This window comes from Ylistrum balloti, unplaced genomic scaffold (genome assembly GCF_031769215.1).
Source record: "Ylistrum balloti isolate Yb309-2 unplaced genomic scaffold, AGI_CSIRO_Ybal_v1 Utg370284, whole genome shotgun sequence".
NCBI lineage: Eukaryota > Metazoa > Mollusca > Bivalvia > Pectinida > Pectinidae > Ylistrum > Ylistrum balloti.
This window is the reverse complement of record NW_026782217.1, coordinates 615,436-643,315: the sequence shown is the minus strand read 5'-3', so window position 1 is coordinate 643,315 and position 27,880 is coordinate 615,436. Positions and strand designations below refer to the sequence as shown.

Genomic DNA, 27,880 nt, shown 5'->3' with positions numbered 1-27,880 from the left:
TAAAATTTTGGCATCTTAGCCTTTGGCGAGTAAACAAACCATTCTCGTCATTCAGCTCATCGTCCTGACTCTTAGCAGAAAGACATTTGCACGTTTTAGCGTTATTAACTGATTATGACAATGCTACCGTGGCATTCATGTACAGATTGATTTGGTCCAGCTGAAACTGTCAACATTTACTGTTTGTTAAATCGACCGATCGGGTCTGTTTCTAGGGGATTTAAACAGCGTTAACAGTCACTGATTTGTAAAATTTTTAACAATTTCAGCAGCCACTATTCGAAGAAAAACTAGGATGCAATCAATCAGCGAATATCTTGAGAGTAAACTACAGGAATGTGGTGGGTTCGGAAGGTTCCAGTTTGTTATGTACACGGTCGTCATGGGTAGTAAACTTCCGGTTGCCTGGAGCATGATGATGATGTCATACGCAGGCGTTATACCTGATTGGTGGTGCGATTACACTATAAATAGAACTGACAGCACCGTGACGGAGATTCCCTTGACAAACTCCTCTTTCCAGGAGTGTTCACCGCCAGCCAATACATCCTCGTCCTCCTGTATTCGACATAGGTTTACAAACAACCTGTACGATATCGTTAATGAGGTGAGTTTAGAAACTTTTCAATATGTTAACACATATTTTCCCCCTCTTATTTCAATGAAAACTAATAGAAGATACCAATACGGAGACTCTTGAAGAAGTACAAGGAGAATAAGACCAGGTGTTCCGGAAGGGTAAGCGTCTTCTGCTTCATCGACGACACCCGCCACGTAAACCTAAAGAGAGTCAAACACGCCCAGCTTCATATCACGCAAAGAAATAGAGTATTTTTCAATGAGATGACTTTGACAGCATGAAACCTTCCCATATTTTTTATCAACTATTATCTAATGAAACCAAATGTTTTCAGTTTGTCTGTCAGTTGACGTGATATCTAGCACAAAAATCGCTTTGCTTATAACGGGTTCTTTGGAAATAGCAATGGCGATACCGCTAATGAAATTCAAGATTTTGGGTTTACGGTTCTACTGACAAAATAAAACATAACATGATTGAAAAACGGTAAACTGTGTGTTGGAGTGTTCGGTGTTATTCTGTACTTCTGAACGCAGGATCTTCTAAACTATCGAGTACATTTATTTACAAAAGGCTATAAGTTAGCTTTTAACTATATCGTTTTTCCACGGATTGTAGGCAATATTTTACGCTTATTTTATCGTCGTGGGGTGGGGCATATAATTTCATATCACGTGAAAGTTATAACCCATTCCCACCCAACTTAACCCCCATCAAGTGCAAAAATATGTTTTCAATAGTACTCCTTTCCAATATATTTAGAAGTCCGTATTTCCCTTCAGGATAATTTTATTTAGTTCTGGAGAATTCGTCACGTTTTTGTTTCTTGTTTCAAAGTGGGATCTTGTTTGTGATCGGGAGCTGATAACATCAACTATCACAACAATTCAAATGGCGGGACTTTTTGTTAGCGGATTCTTTTCTGGACATTTCGCGGATGCTTATGGAAGAAAACCAATTTACTTCTTATCTTTGTTGACCCTTGTGATAACTAATGCAATAGCGGCATATTCCGTGTCCTGGCAGATGTTCGCCGTGCTCCGATTTTTCATTGGTTTCGCCGTTGGGTGCTATATAGCAGTATTCTACACCTACCTGATTGAGTTCACACCTGCTCAATATAGAGCAATAACAACGACGTTCCCTATATGGGCAGTATGGTGTGGCCTGTTTGCCTTCTTTTGCATGTGGCTGCATAATTGGAAATACTTGCACCTAGCAACCGCTGTCGCCTCTTTTCCATGGCTGTTGGCTTGGTGGTGAGTGACTCTTTGTTAACATCTTCACTGAAGTACTATAGAATAGTTAATTTACGACAGAAAATATTTATGCTGATTTCGTGGGCACTGTTAACCCACCAATTTATATAGTTAATCAATTAATCAACTCACTCTTATATTGTAATTTAGTATTTTGTTTTAGAGCTCTTCATCCACGAAAATAAGTACTCATAAACTAACGTATTTCAACTTTTGAAAACCACGAAATTTCAACCAACTGAAAATTTTCTTTTTACAGTCAGTAGATTCCTAATGTTTGAACATTGTAGATTTCTGAAATACGTTATAAATTATGTAAATATCATTATCTTAAACTTCAAATGAATGAGATTTTATCTCACAACTGAGCTGTCCGACCTGATCTGAACTATAGAAAGACACACATGTCATAACACACTTGTACCTTTACCGAAAGACGTGAAAAAATTGTCTAAGATATGAAAAAAAAACGTGGAATTGATTTTGAGAATATCACTTAATTTAAGTTATCAGATAGATGAGATCAATACATTAGTTTCCATATTGAATTTATTCACTTAGAACTTGAATAATGCCATTTTCTGAAGGCTGGTATCATACCAAACCACCTAACTCATTTAAGATTCTCAAATAAAACAATTCAGTTTTCGTTAGTCCAAGGGAACTTTGTACAAGTTTAGGTCTTATACTCCCAATTGACGTCATTAAACCTTTTAATATAAAGTTTTATTTCACGATATCACTTCATCAAGGTATTATTTTCAATCGCAAAAATAAACGCTTCCTGCCGCAATGATTTCATGTATATGTATTTCAAGATGGACATAACTACACCGTTCTTTCAACGTTGATGTGTTTTGTGTAGATTTAAGCTAATTAAATGTTACTTGTCAGAGTTTGGGAACTGACAGAAGGATTAATAATTAATTTTGTGTTTATTTTGATAATGTCCAGGTACTTTCCAGAAAGTTTTCGATGGTTGGTAACGCATGGGAAACAGGGTGATGCAATGAAAGTCGTAAACAAGATAGCAAAGACAAACAAGAAAAGTGTTCCTGATTTTACAATGTTGTCAGATATTGTAGAAAATGACATGTCCATCAGGCATTCAAAACACGCATATAATTTACGAGATATATTATGCTCCAGAATACTGCTGTCGAGGAGTATGTTACTGGGAGTTGGATGGTAAGATAATTAATAATATTCCGTTTTTCGAAATAAATTGGTAACATTTTTCTTTGAAGTGACAAAGTTGGAATTAACATAGATTTTCTAACGTTTACAAATATTCTTTGTTGCTATGGTAACATGATCCTATGAGTATTTCGGTATTTTCATTTTTGTAATCATAAACGGCAGTGTCGTGTTTGTGTGAAGTAATTTCCTTTCTGTTGCCTTGGTGAGAGTGACGTTTGTGTATTACGCCGTTTCTTTTTTTGTTGCCAGGGTAACGGCGTCGTACGTGTATTACGCCATTTCCTTTGGTGTCCAGAACCTTTCCGGTAATATCTACATCAATATATTCCTCATCAATATTATCGACGTTCCTGCACAGTTAATCACGTACTACATGGCGAACTGGTGAGTTAAGCGGAATCTTAAGCTTATCGTTTTTAATTAATCTGTGAGGAAACTAGTCGCTCAAAGTATGTGTTATAGAACGTATGCATTTAAGATGGAACGAATTTAATATATTTATCGCCATACATTTCATACCACGACAGTAACAATTAAAATCAAGTCTGAAACTCACTAAAAAATATTCAAAAAGTATCAGCAGTTGCTATCTAGGTTTCTCTAGTTGCGGCCCATAGCGACACTGTCGAGTCCTAGAAGGACGAAACATCTGTATGATGTAGCGACACTGACGAGTCCTAGAAGGACGAAACAGCTATATGATGTAGCGACACTGTCGAGTCCTAGAAGTACTAAACAGCTGTATGATGTAGCAACACTGACGAGTCCTAGAAGGACGAAACAGCTTTATGATGTAGCAACACTGACGAGTCCTAGAAGGACAAAACAGCTGTATGATGTAGCAACACTGTCGAGTCCTAGAAGTACGAAACAGCTGTATGATGTAGCAACACTGACGAGTCCTAGAAGGACGAAACAGCTGTATGATGTAGCGACACTGTCGAGTCCTAGAAGGACGAAACAGCTTTATGATGTAGCAACACTGACGAGTCCTAGAAGGACAAAACAGCCGTATGATGTAGCGACACTGTCGAGTCCTAGAAGGACGAAACAGCTGTATGATGTAGCAACACTGACGAGTCCTAGAAGGACGAAACAGCTTTATGATGTAGCAACACTGACGAGTCCTAGAAGTACGAAACAGCCGTATGATGTAGCGACACTGTCGAGTCCTAGAAGGACGAAACAGCTGTATGATGTAGCAACACTGACGAGTCCTAGAAGGACGAAACAGCTTTATGATGTAGCAACACTGACGAGTCCTAGAAGTACGAAACAGCTGTATGATGTAGCAACACTGACGAGTCCTAGAAGGACAAAACAGCCGTATGATGCAGATTAATTCATTATTTGGTTTTATTGTATCTAGCTCTAAATATGTATGGAAATGTGCAATTTAATTAGATGTTTTGTGCAGACATTCAAGATTAATGAATCACTATATCTAGTATGTATGTGGTCACAGTTTTAGAAACTCTGTACCATTCCATTTAATGGTAAACTTTTTGTTTGCTATCACTAAGTGTAAGGTACATTCTTGTATATTGAATCAAACTGACCCAAATACATTACACTGCCATCAATATTAACACTGCTTTTTGGGACTTGCTGTTTAACAGTATTGGCCGGAGACTAACATGCCTTCTGTTTTTTGTGATTGGAGGTGTGGCCGGTATTGTGGTAGCAGTTGTGGAAGTTGTAGGTGAGATCTGACGAGAATAACGATGTCTAATTGATATGGTGTACGACAAACACTAAAGAACTTTTGATAAAACGCTCTCAATTTATTTTTAATATATTTTCCGTTATTAACCTACTCGATAAATAGTTCCCTTGTGTCAAGAATTGTACTTGAAACCAACATAGAGTGGACAAATAATGGCATGTATAGAAGAATACAGGGTCAGTGTCATAAGATGTAAGTTGTAATACGGCGAGAGCGAAGAAAGACAAAAGCAGTTAGGCTTGGGCGAGTCGATTTTGTTTTTCTGTTTATAATAAAAAATGAAGCTTATTTAAAAAAAAAAATTGTATTCTGTTTACCTAGGAACATTTATATTATATTTAGAATTTAGACAAGCGAAACATCGGCATTTTGAGTTTAAACAGGGTTTACTTTACATTGACAATATACTGACCTTGGCCAGATCACCTACGTCCAAACAGTTTCTCTCCTTCCAACGTAAATAATAGCATTTGCGTTTTTTTATCCAAAATAAGTTGTCCAAAGCGATACCAAAACTCGTTTTTTTAAAAGATAGTTATGCCTTTAAAATAATATGATGCTTGTGCTAAAACAGCTGTTTTTCGGCACTGCTGATGACAGCAAAGATACACGTGGTAGGTGGTTTATGACTCTGGGAACAGTAGGTATAGGATTAATATTACTTACCAGTAAATATATACATATATAAATAATGCAATTTGATAGACAGTACTCGCTAACCTATTGCAATTATTAAAAAGATTATGCAAACAGGTAAATTACCTTTATGGGAACGAGCATCCCAATCGAAAAAAGGGATACAAATACACTTTTGTGCTCTTTTCTTTATATGGCTCAAAGCATATGTTGAAAACTTATTTTACCTACAACATCTTTGCTTCCCAAGAATATTGTTTATCCGAAAATCGATTAATCCAAAATAAACATGTCTCTTTCAAGATGGCGATCAGCCTATGAGACAGACTGGTAAATTATGTTTATATTTTCCAGATGTTGAAGACAAAGCTGTAGTCATCAGTGGATTTGCTCTGACTTGTAAATTAAGTGTTGGAGCGGCGTGGACATCCTTAATTGTTTTCACGGCGGAAACATATCCTACAGTGGTTAGGTAAGAACATATATTAACAGTTGTGTGGAGTCTCTAGGAGCAGCTAACCAACCACATTGAGTGTATCAATATTTACGCGTGGTGATCAGCTTTCAGCAAGAAAGTCCTGGTATTACTTACACCTGTTGTATATGCGCGATGTTTGCTTATCGTGGTCTCAATTTGAAGATAATGTCACACATCTAAATGTGATTTTAAGTGATGCATAATAGTAATAATATTTGCGAATAATTCATAAAAAAAATCTTACGGTATACTATGGGAGTCCAGTTGAACTCGATGCTGTTCATACGATGTTTTTTTAAATTGGTTTATGAACATTTAGGGTTATCAAATTTATATAGAAGGATTTTATTAACTGTACATGTATCGAAGTGTATTTCCAGAGTTAACTACATATTGCCGCGTAAAAATGTTATTTGTAAGAACAGAAATCTAAATCCCTAAGGGTTCGTCTGGTCAAAGATCAAATATGTGCAGCATTTTCTTGTCAGGACCATTACGTTTGAGCCGGTAGAGAGATACCTTGATAAAAATTAAATAAACAGACAGTGTACTCCCTAGCAATTTTTTCGGCCATTTTTGTCTTTTGAAACATTAAAGACACCACGATGAAGCTGATACATACCGCCCCCTACAGCCAAGGGGATGTACTTTGAAATTAAATTACAATGACCTTTAACTCAAGGTCAAAGATAGAAAAAAATCATTTTAGGATTTAAGTAAGCTTGTGCCATGGTGTTGGACCCATCCATTCGGTGCTAACCTCTCTTGTTACACTACTTTTTCTCAATACTTAGAGGTCAAGGTATTAAAGGCATTTGGCTGATAGGTTTCTGGAATAAATACCAGCAAAGTAAGCAAAAAAGAGTAACCTTAACTAATTCTCTAGGCCACAGGGATAAAATTTATTAAAACCCTCAAACGATTAGTTAACTAAAACGTCTAGACACGGGATATCTAGCTGATAGGTTATAGCGGAACTGAAGCGCGATAGAGCTTGTAAGAAATTACCTAAGCTCTTTTCCAGGGTCACATGATTCAAATTTGTTAAAACCATCAAAAAACTTCCTCAGATTAAAATCTAGAAGTGTAATGTTAAGACACAGGGATTTAACACGAATTCCCGACTCACGGTCCATATATATGTATGGGACAAGAGGTGTAACTCCCGACAAGGATGTTTTTTCTATTATGTATTTTGCTATTCTAGGGGCAACAGACCTTAGTAAAATATTCCTTACCTTGACGAGAAACGTTTTATCATTCCAATGAGTGTTTGATGAACGACCAAGTATAAACCAAGTTATAAACAAGAATAAAGCAAGTTATGAACAAATAAGAAAATTGCAGTGAATGCACCCAAAGTGTGACTGACCAACATGCCTTTTCACGTCCGCCCGGAAAATCGAACCCCGGACACCTAGGTCAAAGGCGAGTGCGTGTAACTAATGCACCACCAAACGAACAAGAAAACTGAAAGTCATCTGATTGTCAATATCAGGGTCAAGCTATATAAGGTGTTGATTACAATGTAGTATATTTCATTTTTTCATTCGATTAATAAAAAATAAGATTTATTATGTCAAATAAATCGAGCCATATGAGGAGCCCACACATTTCCTCCTAAAGGATGATAAAATGCAACACAAAGAAAATATATCCTTGTCTTAGCTGCTGATTTCACGAAGAATAATATTGTTGGCTGCACAACACCTTCTTGGAGAGACATACCTTATTTGAGTTTATAAAATGGATAAAATTAAGTATGGGAGACAAGGTTTTGGTCTTGACGGGTCAGTCTGCTAAACAGGCTGAAGAGTGTTTGACTGCCGTCTTGTCTTAAAACTATCAGACTGTTTTAACATCATCGTGCATGTTTACCGGTTGCGACCACGACCAAAAATAAAATCGTGGATAGATGATTGGAACATTTCGGACTATTTGTGTGTGAAGTTAAGATTTTTTTGGTTTGTTTTCTCTCTTGTCTAGTTTTTGCTTTCAGGAAAAAAATTCTAGTTAGTTTTGATTATGGTATTCCTTCTAGCTATCTGCTATTACTTCATGATACTTTTGTGATCGTCCTTGAGTGGTTATTGTGATGGTGATACAGCTGTAAGTTAATATCTAATTTCAAATCAAATTTTAAAAAAATAACAATTTATGTCTAATAATATATTGAACTGCATCGAATTATTTTTTTTTTCAGAAATATTGGAAACGGACTCCAGAATTCATTATCGAGACTTGGAGGGATGGTTTCCCCATTGATAATTTACGTGGTAAGTAAATGCTAAAACGTGTTAGTTTTGCTAAAATAGTAACATACATGTATTATATACACGTTGTTTTAAATCATCTTTGTGTTGACTCGTTAACGACATAATATGACATACATGGATATGTTTTTTCTACGATAACGCTTTGGTTGTTCACGACGTAGGCATGGTAACGGCTTTCTTGAAAAGGTACTAATTAAATGCTTTTGAAGATCCTTTAGAGATTGCAGGAGGTAAATTATGGTTTACCATAAATATAATATAATTATATTTCATGAAAGTCAACTGTTCCTTAAAACTAATCACAACCAAATGCCGAAAGAAAATGGACTGAGGCAGAAATTTTACAATTTTATATCACGAATGATAATTCCATTTGAAGACTGTGTTAATAAGTTTATAGTATACATGGAAAGGGTCATAATAGCGCAGGTCATTTGATAGCTGTAACCTCGGGTAAATATTCGGGAGGTGTGGTGCGATCCCTACCCGTACCGATTAAAATATCTGAGAAAGCTGTTATTCTGTTCGCCCTGTTGTGTCTTTGTGGTGTCCTTGGGATTCAAGTTGCTGTAATTGTTCTGGATGGCATTTTTAACGGGTTTCTCGCATGGTTTTTCAATTATTTACTGACTACAACTACAAGACAATCCTGTCACAAACTTTACCCCGGGATAAACAAGCCAGACAAATAAACAACCTAGCTGAATCTTGCCGTTGCTTTGATCAACAACGACATGTGTAAGCCTCTTATTGTAATTAATGTTAATTTTTTATTTACGTAATATTTTGTTCATTCAGTTATTTCATTCCATAAGATTAAAAGTGATGATTTTCCCTTTGTAGTCAACATGGAAGATTAGAATTGTAAAAGCATATGGCTCCTTTAAACAATAAGGAATTCCAATACGTACATAATTAAAGCTTTATTTCTTTATTTTGAATATATAAGGTACAAAGTATAAACACGTGTTTCTTATTTAAGTGATATAAGCTGTTAGCTTATTCCGCAGTAAACTGTTTACATCTAGTAAGATATTAATGAATTTCTACATAGATAATGGAACCAAAGTGAGTGAACTAGAATACTGACCGCAGTCAGTAAGGACCCAGCCGTATGATCGTATACTATTCGATATCCTGTCTACAATGTGTTTGTGTAGTCATATATAGACAACATGATCACCACGCCCTCACCTCATATATCTGAAAATCATTATAAAATAATGAAATATCATTACCACTTAATTCGGTTTGTCAAATTTCGGATGTCTCGGTAATAATAGGGTTGCTAAGCAAGTACATTTGGCAAGAAAGTAGTATTTGTATGGTGAGATATATCGGAACAGCAATCTCAACCACGCGTCCTTTTTTATTACCATAGCAACTGTTTCAAGCAATAATCAGTCGTGATAATACATATGAAGCAAGTTTAAGTATTCATAAATTATTGGCTGTTTCGCTAAAAACTGTATATTGACGGATAACCTAAGATTATATATGAGAATGGCGTTATTTTCATCAAGGAACTTCGGTATATGTTGGATGAAAATATCATTAACATATGTCGAGAAACTACTCACGGAGGGGCAGACGACAGACATTTAAGGTCCAAATTAGTTTATATCTTTTCCAATATCTTTATGTTCTACATCGTACATGGCTTATTCTGTACTTTGCTAGTCTCCTTACCCATAGTGTGATCTAATTTCTCCTTCCATGATGTAATCACATTCCTGTTTCTATATGATCAGCGTTACCAATACACGTGTGATTTTGAATCAAATTGTTTACATAGAAAATTAGAATTTAAGGCTTTAAAAAGTGATGTCATCCAGAAACAAAAATAAACAAATACATACTAAATTTTAATTAGATGTTCCCGACAATATTAGTATATCTGCAACTGATATATTTTTAAATAAATAGCTTTTCAGATTAATTGGTACGCTACCCCTATCTTTTAAGATGAATAAATCCTTCGCTGAAATTATTTTGGTTTTTAAATGATATAAAACTAAAGAGAAAACAAGGTTGTAGTAAGAGTTCACGCTACATCAAAATTTCAATACAAAACACTCTTACTTCGGTGATCTTTTAGGTAAAAAATCTTTTGCCAATCGAACGAAGGAATATTCCTGAAAATGTCATTGTGTTTTTATCTTGTTCCTAATCCGATTCCTTGATGTATTCAAACGACCTCTCCATCATTTAAGTATAGATTAGACAATGTTGCCCCTTCGGTGACTGTTTAGTACGCGAATTCATCCTGTGTGTGATTTGCTGAAAAGAGAAATAAAGTCATATTAATTCAATTAAATTAATGCTAATAAATATTAACGACGCTTTTTTTCTATGCCAAATTAGCTTTCTACACTGGATCAATAAAAGCTCATCTTCAACATAACCTAAGATTTCTTTGCCAACCCTATTAAGACCTATTATGACAACTATATCAATGAATTAATACGAATATTGATGTGTGTGATTAGTTATCAATAGGTATTGTTTGGCATTTGCTGTACACGAACTACTTGACTCAATTGAAGATTAACTTTTTTATCTAGTGTAGGAAGTATTTATACTATGACAACTAAATTAATGGAAACCCTGTCTGTCATATTTAATGTTCTCAATCTCATTGGGAGATGTTTAATGGTATATGAAGATCGAAGTCTTGTGGTACTCTTTCGTCAGCCTAATGATTTCACTATAGTTATCCTGGTTAATAGTTATGGAACGAGGCACCAGTTGAAGTTCACGTCGATTGACATTTTAAGAGTTATTGATAAAAGAAACACATATCTCGATTCGTTGATTGTGAAGTGATACATCATTCTGATTCTGTTTATCACACTTTGCCTATATCAAATATCATCCGAGGTTAGTAAGTATCAGCGTAAGCGTACTTGCGCGATTAGAGCGGAAACACCACATGGATTTTTTGAAACGCGTACCTGCAATAATGTACAGGGCATTCCCAAAGACGTCAAACATCCGCATTAATTTTTAACCATAAGCTCATCTTTTCCTAAATCTAGACGGATATGTGTCTTCATATCGTATTACGCTGACGAATAAGTCCTGCATTTATTGAGGTTGATAACCGCCAGAAATGCAAATTTCAGATGAATGATTTCTATATATAAATAAATTTATATGAATTAAGGTATTTCAATATAAAGGTTCTGTTTTGTTTTAATAACCGATTTTATATGTTTAAACCGTGTGTTTACCGCAGAGGTCATCTGATTGGAAAAATATTTTACATGTATGATGAAATAACAAATACAATTGTAAATGTGAAAAATGTTATTTACAAATTGATATGAAAGTTTGGCACTAAAATATATCAAGATTACAAACCTTATTAAGTGCTACTTCATGTGAAATTTCCTCAGTATAGAAGCCAGTGATCGATGTTGTATTCTCGTTGGAAGTGCATTGTCTTCCCTGATGACAATGTCGTTCACAACAGGTGGAGCCCAACCCCCGAATTCAGGGATTCCGACTTTCTCCTCTACATTGAATGGATTGCCAAGTGTTGGTACGCCAGTTTTAAGACCATTTTGCTCTTGTTCGTATGCTTGTGGCACCGAGTCAAAAGCAGAATTGGAGGTTACGGGCAAATTAAAACCGACATCCTGGAATGCCACACCATTTTGGATATTTCCGATCGACGAAGTAGGTAAGCTCACGGAAGTTGGCTGCGTACTGAATGGGACGATCCCACCAGCAGCTCCATTTTGAATTATTGTACTTCCGGTGGTGATTCCAACTGGAGATGCTAGTGTTGAGGATGGAAATGGCCCATTTGAAGTCTGTATGGTGGTACCAAGAGGAGAAACTGGTATTCCACCTGCAGTTATGCTCTGGGTTCCTAGGTTAATAGTACCAGGAGATTGAAAAGGCACGCTCTGTGTTGCTCCCGAAAGGAATGTCATTCCTGGACTGCCTACATTTCCTGGGACAACCGGAGTACTGGGGTATGCGAGTCTAAGAGTCTGGCTCGGGTAGATGTTTTGTGGAGGATGTTGTAGAAGAACTCCTGTCGTTCCAATTGTTCCAGTGAAGGCGCCATTTGCGAAAGAAGAAGGTATTCCAGTAGCAGTTATCACACTATTACCTTGAAACGGGACGGTGGCCGCAGTTATAACAGGATTCTGATAGGTAACATACTGAAATCTATTCTGAATCGGATTTTCAAAGTACGTTTGTCCACCGAAGGAATATTGCTGATGTGTTGGGAATGTTCTTATAATATTATGACCATAGATATTGGCGTGGTGTTTTCGACGGTGTCCGTAGCCCCCTGCTGTTACTGTGGAGACAAAGAGCAGCACAAGTACTGCCACATACAGATCCCGCATGACTGTTAACTTCAGCTTTTTTTCTGTTAGCAATATGATCCCGTTTGAAGGCTATGTGTAGAAGTGTGTACGAGGATATTCTATTGGTGTCAATATCCTGCTTACTCGGGTTAATATAGTCTTCAGTCAGTGTACCACTTAAGCGCGATGGCAATGACCTAATGTGATGCTATATAGTGGCAGACTGTTTAGACTCCGTCGTATTCTCTTGTAAATTATGGTTCATATTACAAAGTTTGTGATCAGTTTGATGAAAATCGTACTCGCCTACCCCTTCACGTGAAAACCCAGTCAGCCAATCAGAATCATCGTATACATCATGTTGCAACTAGACATGGTATTAAAGCTAGAGCGACACTTCCGGATGCCGCATTAAAACTGTGACTATCCTAGGTATGGCTTGGAAATACCAACATATCCTCCGGGCACAGTGACTTCATTACTCGTAGGTGTGATTGATGATCAATATTTCCCCTAAACTTCATAAAACTATCGATTTTCATGTAGATATACCCCGGGTTCAAGCACCCAGGTTTTACTTTACCTGTATGTGAAACGCAAATCTAAATGGTAAAACAAAACAACATATCAAAACAATTGTATCTCTAATCCAAATAAGAAAGGAAGCCAAATATGGATAATTCACACGGAAAAACACCCAGGAGAATAAGACATGGTGTTCTAGACCAGGTGACGAGATACATTCTCGAATGATAACTTGCTTAATAACATAACTATAGACATGTGTTAGTGAAGACTTAAAACGATAAAAATATTTCTTTTTAATTGTAATGTAATCTTATCGTCATGGGCCTTAATTTGCGTGTATTTTCACAACAATTAAATTCCTTGGACACCTGATTTCTTGTATAACTATAGTTCAATTAATCTATCTATACATATTTTTAAAGTTTGTGGACATTTGATTTCGCGGATCAACAGTACACACGAAACCAATGAAAAGAAATCCCCACGAAAATTAATCATTTAACAGTAAGTGAAATGTATCAAATAAAAAAAATGTTTGTATGCGTTTCATTGTGATCAGAAAATCGTATGTGATAGCCGCCAGATCAATTAAAGGGAACTGAATTAATTGTTATATTGTATAAAAGAAAGGCAAATACCAATTTTTATTTGAAATCACATAAACAGATTACACAATCAGATTAGTTCCAACATTTGAGACCAGTACAAAACTAAAACTTGGTGGTCGTACTTATGTACCTGTTTAAGACCAGTCAGTAAAACGTGTCCCCAAGTATATCTAGGCTACGTTCGTGCATGGGCACTTAATACTATCCTACATAAGTTTACTGCGTCTTTGTAACAGAGATGTTTTCACATTGTTTGTCTTATTGATGGGTATGTCTCACATTGTTTATCTTATTGATGGGTATGTCTCACATTGTTTATCTTATTGATGGGTGTGTCTCACATTGTTTATCTTATTGATGGGTGTGTCTCACATTGTTTATCTTATTGATGGGTATGTCTCACATTGTTTATCTTATTGATGGGTATGTCTCACATTGTTTATCTTATTGATGGGTATGTCTCACATTGTTTATCTTATTGATGGGTATGTCTCACATTGTTTATTGATGGGTATGTCTCTGTTTTTCTTATTGATGGGTATGTCTCACATTGTTTATCTTATTGATGGGTATGTCTCACATTGTTTATCTTATCTGATGGGTATGTCTCACATTGTTTATCTTATTGATGGGTATGTCTCACATTGTTTGTCTTATTGATGGGTATGTCTCACATTGTTTATCTTATTGATGGGTATGTCTCACATTGTTTATCTTATTGATGGGTATGTCTCACATTGTTTATCTTATTGATGGGTATGTCTCACATTGTTTATCTTATTGATGGGTATGTCTCACATTGATGGGTATGTCTCACATTGTTTATCTTATTGATGGGTATGTCTCACATTGTTTATCTTATTGATGGGTATGTCTCACATTGTTTGTCTTATTGATGGGTATGTCTTATTGATGGGTATGTCTCACATTGTTTGTCTTATTGATGGGTATGTCTCACATTGTTTATCTTATTGATGGGTATGTCTCACATTGTTTATCTTATTGATGGGTATGTCTCACATTGTTTGTCTTATTGATGGGTATGTCTCACATTGTTTATCTTATTGATGGGTATGTCTCACATTGTTTATCTTATTGATGGGTATGTCTCACATTGTTTGTCTTATTGATGGGTATGTCTCACATTGTTTGTCTTATTGATGGGTATGTCTCACATTGTTTGTCTTATTGATGGGTATGTCTCACATTGTTTATCTTATTGATGGGTATGTCTCACATTGTTTATCTTATTGATGGGTATGTCTCACATTGTTTTTCTTATTGATGGGTATGTCTCACATTGTTTATCTTATTGATGGGTATGTCTCACATTGTTTATCTTATTGATGGGTATGTTGTTTGTCTTATTGATGGGTATGTCTCACATTGTTTATCTTATTGATGGGTATGTCTCACATTGTTTATCTTATTGTGGGTATGTCTCACATTGTTTGTCATTGATGGGTATGTCTCATCTTATTGATGGGTATGTCTCACATTGTTTATTGATGGGTTGTCTCATTGTTTCTCACATTGTTTATCTTATTGATGGGTATGTCTCACATTGTTTATCTTATTGATGGGTATGTCTCACATTGTTTGTCTTATTGATGGGTGTGTCTCACATTGTTTTTCTTATTGTTGGGTATGTCTCACATTTTCTTATTGATGGGTATGTCTCACATTGTTTATCTTATTGATGGGTATGTCTCACATTGTTTATCTTATTGATGGGTATGTCTCACATTGTTTATCTTATTGATGGGTATGTCTCACATTGTTTATCTTATTGATGGGTATGTCTCACATTGTTTATCTTATTGATGGGTATGTCTCACATTGTTTATCTTATTGATGGGTATGTCTCACATTGTTTATCTTATTGATGGGTATGTCTCACATTGTTTGTCTTATTGATGGGTATGTCTCACATTGTTTATCTTATTGATGGGTATGTCTCACATTGTCTTATTGATGGGTATGTCTCACATTGTTTATTTATTGATGGGTATGATTGGGTATATGTCTCACATTGTTTGTCTTATTGATGGGTATGTCTCACATTGTTTGTCTTATTGATGGGTATGTCTCACATTGTTTATCTTATTGTCTCACATTGTCTTATGGGTATGTCTCACATTGTTTATCTTATTGATGGGTATGTCTCACATTGTTTTCATTGATTGTCTTATCTTATTGATGGGTATGTCTCACATTGTTTGTCTTATTGATGGGTATGTCTCACATTGTTTATCTTATTGATGGGTATGTCTCACATTGTTTATCTTATTGATGGGTATGTCTCACATTGTTTATCTTATTGATGGGTATGTCTCACATTGTTTGTCTTATTGATGGGTATGTCTCACATTGTTTGTCTTATTGATGGGTATGTCTCACATTGTTTATCTTATTGATGGGTATGTCTCACATTGTTTATCTTATTGATGGGTATGTCTCACATTGTTTATCTTATTGATGGGTATGTCTCACATTGTTTATCTTATTGATGGGTATGTCTCACATTGTTTGTCTTATTGTTTATTGATGGGTGTGTCTTATTTGTTTGTCTTATGGGTATGTCTCACATTGTTTATCTTATTGATGGGTATGTCTCACATTGTTTATCTTATTGATGGGTATGTCTCACATTGTTTATCTTATTGATGGGTATGTCTCACATTGTTTGTCTTATTGATGGGTATGTCTCACATTGTCTTATTGATGGGTATGTCTCACATTGTTTATCTTATTGATGAGTATGTCTCACATTGTTTATCTTATTGATGGGTATGTCTCACATTGTTTGTCTTATTGATGGGTATGTCTCACATTGTTTATCTTATTGATGGGTATGTCTCACATTGTTTATTGATGGGTATGTCTCACATTGTTTATCTTATTGATGGGTATGTCTCACATTGTCTTATTGATGGGTATGTCTCACATTGTTTGTCTTATTGATGGGTATGTCTCACATTGTTTATATTATTGATGGGTATGTCTCACATTGTTTATCTTATTGATGGGTATGTCTCACATTGTCTTATTGATGGGTATGTCTCACATTGTTTATCTTATTGATGGGTGTGTCTCACATTGTTTGTCTTATTGATGGGTGTGTCTCACATTGTTTATCTTATTGATGGGTATGTCTCTCACATTGTTTGTCTTATTGATGGGTATGTCTCACATTGTTTATATTATTGATGGGTATGTCTCACATTGTTTATCTTATTGATGGGTATGTCTCACATTGTTTATCTTATTGATGGGTATGTCTCACATTGTTTATCTTATTGATGGGTATGTCTCACATTGTTTATTGATGGGTTGTCTCATTGTTTATCTTATTGATGGTATGTCTCACATTGTTTATCTTATTGATGGGTATGTCTCACATTGTTTGTCTTATTGATTATTGATGGGTATGTCTCACATTGTTTTGTCTTATTGATGGGTATGTCTCACATTGTTTATCTTATTGATGGGTATGTCTCACATTGTTTGTCTTATTGATGGGTGTGTCTCATATTGTTTGTCTTATTGATGGCTATGTCTCACATTGTTTGTCTTATTGATGGCTATGTCTCACATTGTTTATCTTATTGATGGGTATGTCTCACATTGTTTATCTTATTGATGGGTATGTCTCACATTGTTTGTCTTATTGATGGCTATGTCTCACATTGTCTTATTGATGGGTATGTCTCACATTGTTTATCTTATTGATGGGTATGTCTCACATTGTTTATCTTATTGATGGGTATGTCTCACATTGTTTGTCTTATTGATGGGTATGTCTCACATTGTTTATTGATCTTATTGATGGGTATGTCTCACATTGTTTATCTTATTGATGGGTATGTCTCACATTGTTTATCTTATTGATGGGTATGTCTCACATTGTTTGTCTTATTGATGGGTATGTCTCACATTGTTTGTCTTATTGATGGGTATGTCTCACATTGTTTATCTTATTGATGGGTATGTCTCACATTGTTTATCTTATTGATGGGTATGTCTCACATTGTTTATTGTCTTATTGATGGGTATGTCTCACATTGTTTATCTTATTGATGGGTATGTCTCACATTGTTTGTCTTATTGCTGGCTATGTCTCACAGTGATTGTCTTATTGATGGGTATGTCTCACATTGTTTATCTTATTGATGGGTATGTCTCAGATTGTCTTATTGATGGGTATGTCTCACATTGTTTGTCTTACTGATGGGTATGTCTCACATTGTTTCTCACATTGTTTATCTTATTGATGGGTATGTCTCACATTGTTTATCTTATTGATGGGTATGTCTCACATTGTTTATCTTATTGATGGGTATGTCTCACATTGTCTTATTGATGGGTATGTCTCACATTGTTTGTCTTATTGATGGGTATGTCTCACATTGTTTATCTTATTGATGGGTATGTCTCACATTGTTTGTCTTATTGATGGGTATGTCTCACATTGTTTGTCTTATTGATGGGTATGTCTCACATTGTTTGTCTTATTGATGGGTATGTCTCACATTGTTTATCTTATTGATGGGTATGTCTCACATTGTTTGTCTTATTGATGGGTATGTCTCACATTGTTTATCTTATTGATGGGTATGTCTCACATTGTTTGTCTTATTGATGGGTGTGTCTCACATTGTTTGTCTTATTGATGGGTATGTCTCACATTGTCTTATTGATGGGTATGCCTCACATTGTCTTATTGATGGGTATGTCTCACATTGTTTGTCTTATTCATGGGTATGTCTCACATTGTTTGTCTTATTGATGGGTATGTCTCACATTGTTTGTCTTATTGATGGGTATGTCTCTCATTGTTTATCTTATTGATGGGTATGTCTCACATTGTCTTATTGATCTTATTGATGGGTATGTCTCACATTGTTTATCTTATTGATGGGTATGTCTCACATTGTTTATCTTATTGATGGGTATGTCTCACATTGTTTATCTTATTGATGGGTATGTCTCACATTGTTTGTCTCTCACATTGTTTGTCTTATTGATGGGTATGTCTCACATTGTTTGTCTTATTGATGGGTATGTCTCACATTGTTTATCTTATTGATGGGTATGTCTCACATTGTTTATCTTATTGATGGGTATGTCTCACATTGTTTGTCTTATTGATGGGTATGTCTCACATTGTTTGTCTTATTGATGGGTGTCTCACATGTCTCACATTGTTTGTCTTATTGATGGGTATGTCTCACATTGTTTATCTTATTGATGGGTATGTCTCACATTGTTTGTCTTATTGATGGGTATGTCTCACATTGTTTGTCTTATTGATGGGTATGTCTCACATTGTTTGTCTTATTGATGGGTATGTCTCACATTGTTTATCTTATTGATGGGTATGTCTCACATTGTTTGTCTTATTGATGGGTATGTCTCACATTGTTTATCTTATTGATGGGTATGTCTCACATTGTCTTATTGATGGGTGTGTCTCACATTGTTTATCTTATTGATGGGTATGTCTCACATTGTTTGTCTTATTGATGGGTGTGTCTCACATTGTTTGTCTTACTGATGGGTGTGTTTATTGATGGGTATGTCTCACATTGTTTGTCTTATTGATGGGTGTGTCTCACATTGTTTATCTTATTGATGGGTATGTCTCACATTGTTTATCTTATTGATGGGTGTGTCTCACATTGTTTATCTTATTGATGGGTATGTCTCACATTGTCTTATTGATGGGTATGTCTCACATTGTTTGTCTTATTGATGGGTATGTCTCACATTGTTTCTATTATTGATGGGTATGTCTCACATTGTTTATCTTATTGATGGGTATGTCTCACATTGTCTTATTGATGGGTATGTCTCACATTGTTTGTCTTACTGATGGCTATGTCTCACATTGTCTTATTGATGGGTATGTCTCACATTGTTTATCTTATTGATGGGTATGTCTCACATTGTTTGTCTTATTGATGGCTCTGTCTCACATTGTCTTATTGATAGGTGTGTCTCACATTGTCTTATTGATGGGTGTGTCTCACATTATTTGTCTTATTGATGGGTATGTCTCACATTGTCTTATTCATGGGTATGTCTCACATTGTTTGTCTTATTGATGGGTATGTCTCACATTATCTTATTGATGGGTATGTCTCACATTGTCTTATTGATGGGTATGTCTCACATTGTTTATCTTATTGATGGGTATGTCTCACATTGTTTGTCTTATTGATGGGTATGTCTCTCATTGTTTATCTTATTGATGGGTATGTCTCACATTGTCTTATTGATGGGTATGTCTCACATTGTTTATCTTATTGATGGGTATGTCTCACATTGTTTATCTTATTGATGGGTGTGTCTCACATTGTTTGTCTTATTGATGGGTGTGTCTCACATTGTTTATCTTATTGATGGGTATGTCTCACATTGTTTGTCTTATTGATGGGTGTGTCTCATATTGTTTGTCTTATTGATGGGTATGTCTCACATTGTTTATCTTATTGATGGGTATGTCTCACATTGTTTATCTTATTGATGGGTATGTCTCACATTGTTTATCTTATTGATGGGTATGTCTCACATTGTTTATCTTATTGATGGGTATGTCTCACATTGTCTTATTGATGGGTGTGTCTCACATTGTTTATCTTATTGATGGGTATGTCTCACATTGTCTTATTGATGGGTATGTCTCACAGTGTTTATCTTATTAATGGATATGTCTCACATTGTTTGTCTTATTGATGGGTATGTCTCACATTGTCTTATTGATGGGTATGTCTCACATTGTCTTATTGATGGGTATGTCTCACATTGTTTGTCTTATTAATGGGTGTATCTCACATTGTTTGTCTTATTGATGGGTATGTCTCACATTGTTTAGCGGTACCGTTTTGTCAATCAAACGGATGCTGTATTCGCACCTAGTGTGTTTAAAATGTTAACGGTCGTCATGCTAGCCTCATTGGGATGTGTCCTGGCTTTTTTTTCAATATGAAGATGGATGCGTTTGATGTTCTATGTTATGATTTGTGATTTCGTCATTGTTTGCTTTGTTCTCATGAGGAACATGTTATTAATTACTTGGATTGAGTAAAATTTTGTTGATAGGTGTTATCGTTGAAGTTGCAGACGTTTACCATTCCGAAACATCTGGTTGATTCTCCTTGTATAGTTTCATGCGTATTCAATTAAAACATTGTTTTAATCATATTTGCCATAACTTTATTGAGTTTAAGTTTGAATTAAGGACCTGTTCACAATAAGTTGTTTAAGGAATCTGTTTCATATAACTGATCTATGAAGCTCAACCTTATTTTGATTTTTGGGCATATCATACAACAATATCTTGCTGACTCAATTACGGCTAACTCGTTTGCTCTGTTGAACTTTTTTCTGATAAATCGCTGTTTAAGCAATATCCGACAATCTTTTAGTCTTCGCAAGAGATTGTACAAAAGACACACAAGTGAATAGCGCCTTTTCATAATTTAGAGTGGGATACAGTAGAAGCAAACAATGAATTTAATTGCATCATACAGCTGTTTCGTCCCTCTAGGACTCGTCAGTGATGCCAAGGGCCTAAAGTTTGAAGCTTAGGAAGCGACAAAGGAAAATCCAAAGTGATGAAAAGAAAATTCAAAATCTAGACGGGGAGGTGCAGCAGCCCCATAATTAGATAAATTCTGTAATTCTATTTTCCACATATAACGTATAAATATCCAAATGAGTTTTAATAGCACTTGAACTACATAACGTGTGCACGTGCAAAGCACATATGTATAACTATCTTGTACAAAAAGACATTTAAGGACGAAACCCAGATTTCCATAATGAAACAGAAAAATATTATACATGTTAGTATAACAAGTTGAACTGTTTTAATATGACAAAAACTTATTTTCTTGTTTATTTCAGAATAATCGTGTTCCAGGGATTATGTATTTCTTATGTGGAGGTCTCATGCTCTTGTCCGCATTCTGTACAATGTTTGTACCAGAGACCAAAGGTGTTCCTCTTAAGGACACAATCGATGAAAACAACACCAAAACATCGGAAAAGGAAAGATTGCTATCTTCTAAGAATAGAAATGAGTATATGACGACACTTCCGGCAGAAAGAACTCCGTCAATTAATGATTGAAACGGTGTGATTATATCCATGTTAAATGTTAAAAGCATGGCTTGTTATGAAAACTTCCAAGTGAGGCAAGACGTCATTCTGGTAAAGCCGTTTTTGTGCTTGACTTTGATTTTATTTCTGTATCCAGCATACTCAGGCCATGCTTTGATCGTAATCAGAAACAATACTTTGACACTTTTCGAATTTCACTTTTCCATAGAAATACTTACATAAGGTATTTTATTTAAATCTTTATGTTAATGAGGAAAAGTATTTTGGGATATATATATATATTACTGAAAAAATATATTTACGTGTACTTTATCAGGGCTTTCTCTTCAATTGTTGTAATTATTTCTCTTTTTCCATTGCATCAACATGTCCTGCATCTTCGTTATTTTGTATATTTATACCTTATATTGCTCAGTTTTGTAGCCATGGTATATGCCAAGTGCTTTGATGTTGTCTTTTAACCACGAAATTTCCCTTTTTGAACATTTTTTGTTCCCATATTTCTAAACACAGTCATTTTTTTAAATCCTTTTTAACTTTTGCTCCCAATAGGTTTTCATTTCTGGGTAAGTGTTGAATATTTTAGGCAGGCTGTTTTTGCAACTAGCAAGAAGCTGAGAATCGTCTACACACCTGTTAATGTCTGTCTGACATTATGAACTGATGTCGTTACGTTTCTCATTACCATTTATATAACTGTCATTTCTAATAGAGCATGCTCAAGTCTCAACATGGATGATTTATAGAATCAGTGCTATAGGGCATCCCTGTTTTACTAACCTAGATACACAGAAGAATTTAGAGAGATGTCTATTTATGCAAATGCGACTTTTTGAAAACTCGTGCACCATTTTTAATCTACCCTTCATATTTGGCTCAAACCAGAGCACATGATTTCATGTTTCTGTCAAATGCATTCAACCTTATATTTTGGAGCGTTCAAATCAATTTTATCATCGAGCTTCCTACTGTTATATTTCTAGTTTTTTGCTTTCGCTACTTTCCTATTTCTTTCCATTAAAGAGACACTTTTTTTAGACAAAGCTTTGAGTTTTTGTTATTTTTCTTATTTCCTACCAATCTTTTTTCTACTGATATATTGATCAATCTAATATTTCAACATCCAAGAACGAGTTGAATGCATTTTCGAAACATTTGGATCGAATAGTTTCCATGTTCTTTGTCCAGCATCCTTGACTTTTACTGCAATTAGATATATTCATTTCCAAGAAAAGTCTCACATAATTAGCCTTGCAGAATCTTTTCTTAAATAAATGATGTTTGTTCTTCTGTGGTTGTTGAAATGTTTAAAAACTTGTCCCGACCAACTCCCTATAAATCCTGTTGATGTTTGCCAAATCAACATTAACGTTTATTGTTTCAACTTCGCAGTTGTTCGCGCATTCCATGTGTGTGTATGGCAATGTTCTATTTGATACGTAAAATATGGAATATACCTCAGCTAGCAATGCATAATGTTTACAGGTAAAGTTTTATTCTTTCAAGAGGCGCACGTAACTGGCTTCTCTCGGTTTGTACTTTTTTGTACATTTTTGCCCGACTTCTCTCGGTTTGTACTTTTTTGTACATTTTTGCCCGACTTCTCTCGGTTTGTACTTCTTTGTACATTTTTGCCCGACGTCGTAAATATTATTTTACATTTCGATACAGGTACAATAACTTTTTTTAAATATTCATTTTTTTTTTCATTCATATTTATAAACACAGATATTCATGAAACATTAACAGAACAAATTGCCATTGTTAGAGATCAAATGGACTGCCCTATTATGCCTAATGCAGTAGGTGTTGCTCCTTGGTCGAAACTGACAACGCCACTACAACAAAATGGTTTCAGGGGCAAATTATTGTTTTTATCTATAACTTAAATATACACGTATCATGTCAAATTTCATATTTCACATTTACTGTCAAATTATTAATATTGGGGGGATTTATTTCTAACGATTTCGTAAAGGTCCACGAAATCAAATGTCCAAAATGAATTCGAGGCCGAGATAGCTGTGTGATCAGTTCGTTGAATGGGGGCTTCGCGGTTTCCTTTTGGTAGTCGCCAGGGTACTGACCAAAGGTCGGTGGTTTTATCTCGACAAATTCCGGCTTTCCTCCACCACCAAAACCTGGCACGTTCTTAAATGTTCTTGGCTGTTAAGAGGACGTAAAGCAACAATAAACGCAATGAACCAAGTCCACAAAATAGTTTATTTTTATATTACAAAACACGAAAATTGAGTCCATCAAAAGACTATTTGATTTTACAATAAGCAACGTTTATATAATATTAAGTTTTTGTAATCTAATATGGAGCGTTTACAGCCGGTATAAGGACACTCTGACGCCAAAAGAAAATAATGAAAAAACTAGGGGTTCGGAAGCTTCATATCTGGAGATATGAAAGTCGTATTCCTGATTTTGTGTGAACAGTCTGTATCATATATACTTGTTGTTTATGAAGTAACCAACTTATAAACATCATTTACTTTCTCTATTCTTAAATGTAGGAAACAAATATTTATATCAACCAATTCACAAGTGTAAAGACTACAACCAAATGAATACATTTACTTATAAACATAATGATTTAATTGATCTGCATGCGATAGAGGTCAACATTTTCAGTTGTAAGTAACAATAGCTTCCCTCAACGTAGAGCTTGTAATATGGCAGATTTTCTTTCTTTTGGGTATGTGGTACGTCTGTCGGCACAATTTTCTTGTCATGCTGCAGATTCTCCCAACTTGCGAATGTGCTCTTGTTGGATGTCTTCCACATTCTGGAACAGAAAACATGGCAGCAAATGACAAATGGTATTGTCTGTTATTGAATAATCTGCCAATTTTTTTTTAACTTTCTAATCAAATAATATGTATGCTTCAAAACAAGGAATTAAAAAAAAAAAAAAAAAATACAATTTCTTTTGAAATATAACATAGATAGACGTGGAATTGTGTATAATGCATTAAACATTTCCTTCAATATAAAAACGTTTGTTTGGTTTATCGCCTGATGAACAGCCAGTGTCATTTTGAGGCGATGCCTCCATGTAGCAGCTGGTGACTCTGTCATTGAACAACATACGTACGAGAGGACCGTCGCATGAAATGCAGAGCAATTAGGGCAAAGCGTCTTTCTCATATACACAACAACATCTGGACATACCAGTTTGTTTCTCACCTTCATGAAAAACACAAATGACCACGGGAAAGGAGCGTCGAACCACGCACCTCTCTCAACGAGGGAAGAGTGTTTAGTGGAATTAACAGCTCCGTTAACGGTTGCGGTGAATAAACACGCTTTAATCAAATTTTGTGATAAACACTTTTCTGCTATAACACCGAATCCTGATTAATATAAATGTTACTACTAGCCAGTTATTAATCGTTTCTTGAATTTATGAAAGACACAAACGGAAATGAAAAGTACAGAGAGATTTCATCACTGACGTAATGTTAATTCTGGCCACATATATACTCATCATCCAACCGGACACTAACCTCCGAAACCAGAGGGGGAGAGAGAGAGAGAAAAGGGTACACATTTACTTTAATGTCGAACGGATGAGATCTGCTATTTAAATCTACGATAATTCATGGCTATTCTCATAAAAAAGCCAACCTGATAAGTGTAACCTACAACATCTCCCTCGCCACAATGTCTTACCGTTATTGGAAGATGCTATTCACGCGTGTCTTCTTGAGAACGTTATTTTGTATTGTTAGTATATGATGTTGCCTTGGCAATCTCTTGATTCAAGTCTATAAATAAATTATATGACTCACATCAGTCACCTTGTCGTAACCTTCATGTTGTGTTTTAATTGATATACTAGACAATCCACTGACATTATCAAATATTATGGAACCATTGAATGTATTTATTTTTTTGTATTTATTATTTTTTTGTATTTATTATTTTTTTGTATTTATTATTTTTTGCTATTATCATTCTTTCGATTAATTTTGATTTTCCGTCCATAACAAGATTGTACACGAGACACATAATTGAATTTTTCCTTTTAATACAAATTTAGAATTAGAAATGCAGTAATGCTAAGTAATAAATTCAACTGCAGCGTGCAGCTGTTTGGCCCCTTTAAGATAAGTCAGTGATGTTAAAGGCCTAAATTATTAGAAATCCTGGGAAGCGACAGAACAAAATCCAAAATAACCAATGAAAACGTCAAATTCAGGATGGTCACTAGCCTCATGATTTAATAAATGTCGTGTTTTTATGATGAATTTAGAAGAACGTTGTGTAACGCTATTAGAATGAATTAAAACGTGGCATGAGGTTACAGCAAATGAGAAGGAAACTAAAATTGTTGATTCAACTGACAAACTGAAGGCTCTACTCTCCAGCTGATTCTATTCAATTCATAGTTCTTCCAACTTTTCTTACGTTAATGACTGTATCAGAACATGAATAGAAGCGATTTTTAAAACTTACCGTTTTGATCCATGAAGAACTTTGGAAGGAATTCAAAACAAGTGGTTCGACAGCTGTGGTATGATTTGTAGACGCTGTACAAGATTCTCTGCTTCTCTTCCTCGACCGGCCGTGTTTGCAGCATATTGTACCCACACACGTACATACAAGCCCAGTTAAACACAAGCTTGCAATCAGAACAAGAGTTATCAAAACAGGACCGGTACTCATGGTCACAAACCAGTATTGTTGTGGAACAAACTGATCGTTCACACTGAAATGGTACTACTTTGTTTAATCGTCCGTTAAGTCAATCCGTTGCGATAATTGGATTGTGTGGAACACATCATGTTTTCTTCACCTTTCTGTGAAAACCTTTCAAAGTGGATCACTTGAACACATATTCCAAGATCCTTCGGATCGACGTAAATCAGACAAAATGTCTAACTTAAGTGCCCCTATCGTTACAATATTTATTTGTGTTGGACTCGCTTTATGTTTTGCATCATGCATGTGGACAATTTTTTACTGTCTGTTGAAAACAAGTAGAGAGCAACCGGCAGATGTCAATTTTAGGAGCAACACCGAAACTCTACCATTGGAAGCGATTAAACAACTGTCTGACATTGGAGAGGAATGAGAAGTACAACCTAGTACCACCCGGAACAGAGGAGAGGTATATATTTCTTAATTAATCATGCACAAAATACCGTAACGAATCTCTGTGTCAAAAGCAATGTCCCACATTACGCTACACATGATAATGAAAACAAAAACCTGGTAAAAGCCATCCATACAAATTTCAGCAGTGATAGGTTCAGTATCTGTTCCTCCCAAAGCAACCATTTTACTAAGCAATCTAGCCACTTTGATTTTACTTTCATTCTACAATCAATACAATCCGCCCCTCTCTCTCTCTCTCCCTCTCTCTCTCTCTCTCTCTCTCTCTCTCTCTCTCTCTCTCTCTCTCTCTCTCTCTCTCTCTCTCTCTCTCTCTCTCTCTCTCTCTCTCTCTCTCTCTCTCTCTCTCTCTCTCTCTCTCTCTCTCTCTCTCTCTCTCTCTCTCTCTCTCTCTCTCTCTCTCTCTCTCTCTCTCTCTCTCTCTCTCTCTCTCTCTCGTCTCCCGTTCTGTATCTAATTTTAACCCTCAAAACTCATCTTAAACAATATCTTGTGAATATAGAAGATAACTATCATAGATAATATCTATCTCCTCTATTTTGCCACACTCCTTTGCCCGCATGACGTCGCAATCCACGACTTATACACAATTGGTTCCCTCTATCCTCCCCAGAATAGTTCTAACACATTTTGTCAAAATTGGTATATCTCTACATATTTGGACTTTCTTAGAATGGATGTTCTGGATTCTGGGGGTCAGATCTGCCTTTTTTAAAACCTTCGCTTCACACAAGGATACTTTACGCCAAATTTGGACAAAATACTGTAATTCCTACGATGTTGGTACTTTATAAAGTGTTCCGTATTGTAATCATATAGAGCAGAACGGCTGCTTTTTAAAAGTTTATAATCCATGTTTACTTGATGTATTGTATGATACAAGGCCGTGCCCCACAGCCAGTGTTGCACCTCCTACATCCTTGGAACGTCCGTCCGTAAGCAATCATTGTAAGGGCTCTTCTTAAGAAGTACTGGGTGGATATTTCTCACATGTAATAGGACGATTT

The 27,880-nt window shown here is 35.5% G+C and overlaps 3 protein-coding genes across 3 annotated transcripts in view; 2 read left to right on the top strand and 1 right to left on the bottom strand.

The window, feature by feature from the left end:
• Nucleotides 1–27,880, top strand: part of LOC132552879 (peptidyl-prolyl cis-trans isomerase) — a 513,126-nt gene that overhangs the window by 130,577 nt on the left and 354,669 nt on the right. The gene's annotated exons all lie outside the window — the stretch shown is intronic.
• LOC132552867 (solute carrier family 22 member 6-B-like) lies at nt 296–21,755 on the top strand. Its single transcript, XM_060217058.1, has 8 exons — nt 296–607; nt 1,418–1,839; nt 2,794–3,027; nt 3,289–3,423; nt 4,659–4,741; nt 5,756–5,873; nt 8,083–8,155; nt 21,531–21,755. Exons 1-8 carry the CDS (start codon nt 296–298, stop codon nt 21,753–21,755), a joined length of 1,602 nt encoding a protein of 533 aa, XP_060073041.1.
• On the bottom strand, nt 11,530–12,522 carry LOC132552870 (uncharacterized). The gene has a single exon (XM_060217062.1). It carries the CDS (start codon nt 12,520–12,522, stop codon nt 11,530–11,532), a length of 993 nt encoding a protein of 330 aa, XP_060073045.1.

Coding starts and splice junctions, on each gene's coding strand:
- LOC132552870 (XM_060217062.1), bottom strand. CDS start 12,522: ATGCGGGATCTGTATGTGGCAGTACTTGTGCTGCTCTTTGTCTCCACA.
- LOC132552867 (XM_060217058.1), top strand. CDS start 296: ATGCAATCAATCAGCGAATATCTTGAGAGTAAACTACAGGAATGTGGT. Junction 1,840..2,793: donor CCATGGCTGTTGGCTTGGTG/GTGAGTGACTCT, acceptor GATAATGTCCAG/GTACTTTCCAGAAAGTTTTC. Junction 5,874..8,082: donor ACATATCCTACAGTGGTTAG/GTAAGAACATAT, acceptor TTTTTTTTTCAG/AAATATTGGAAACGGACTCC.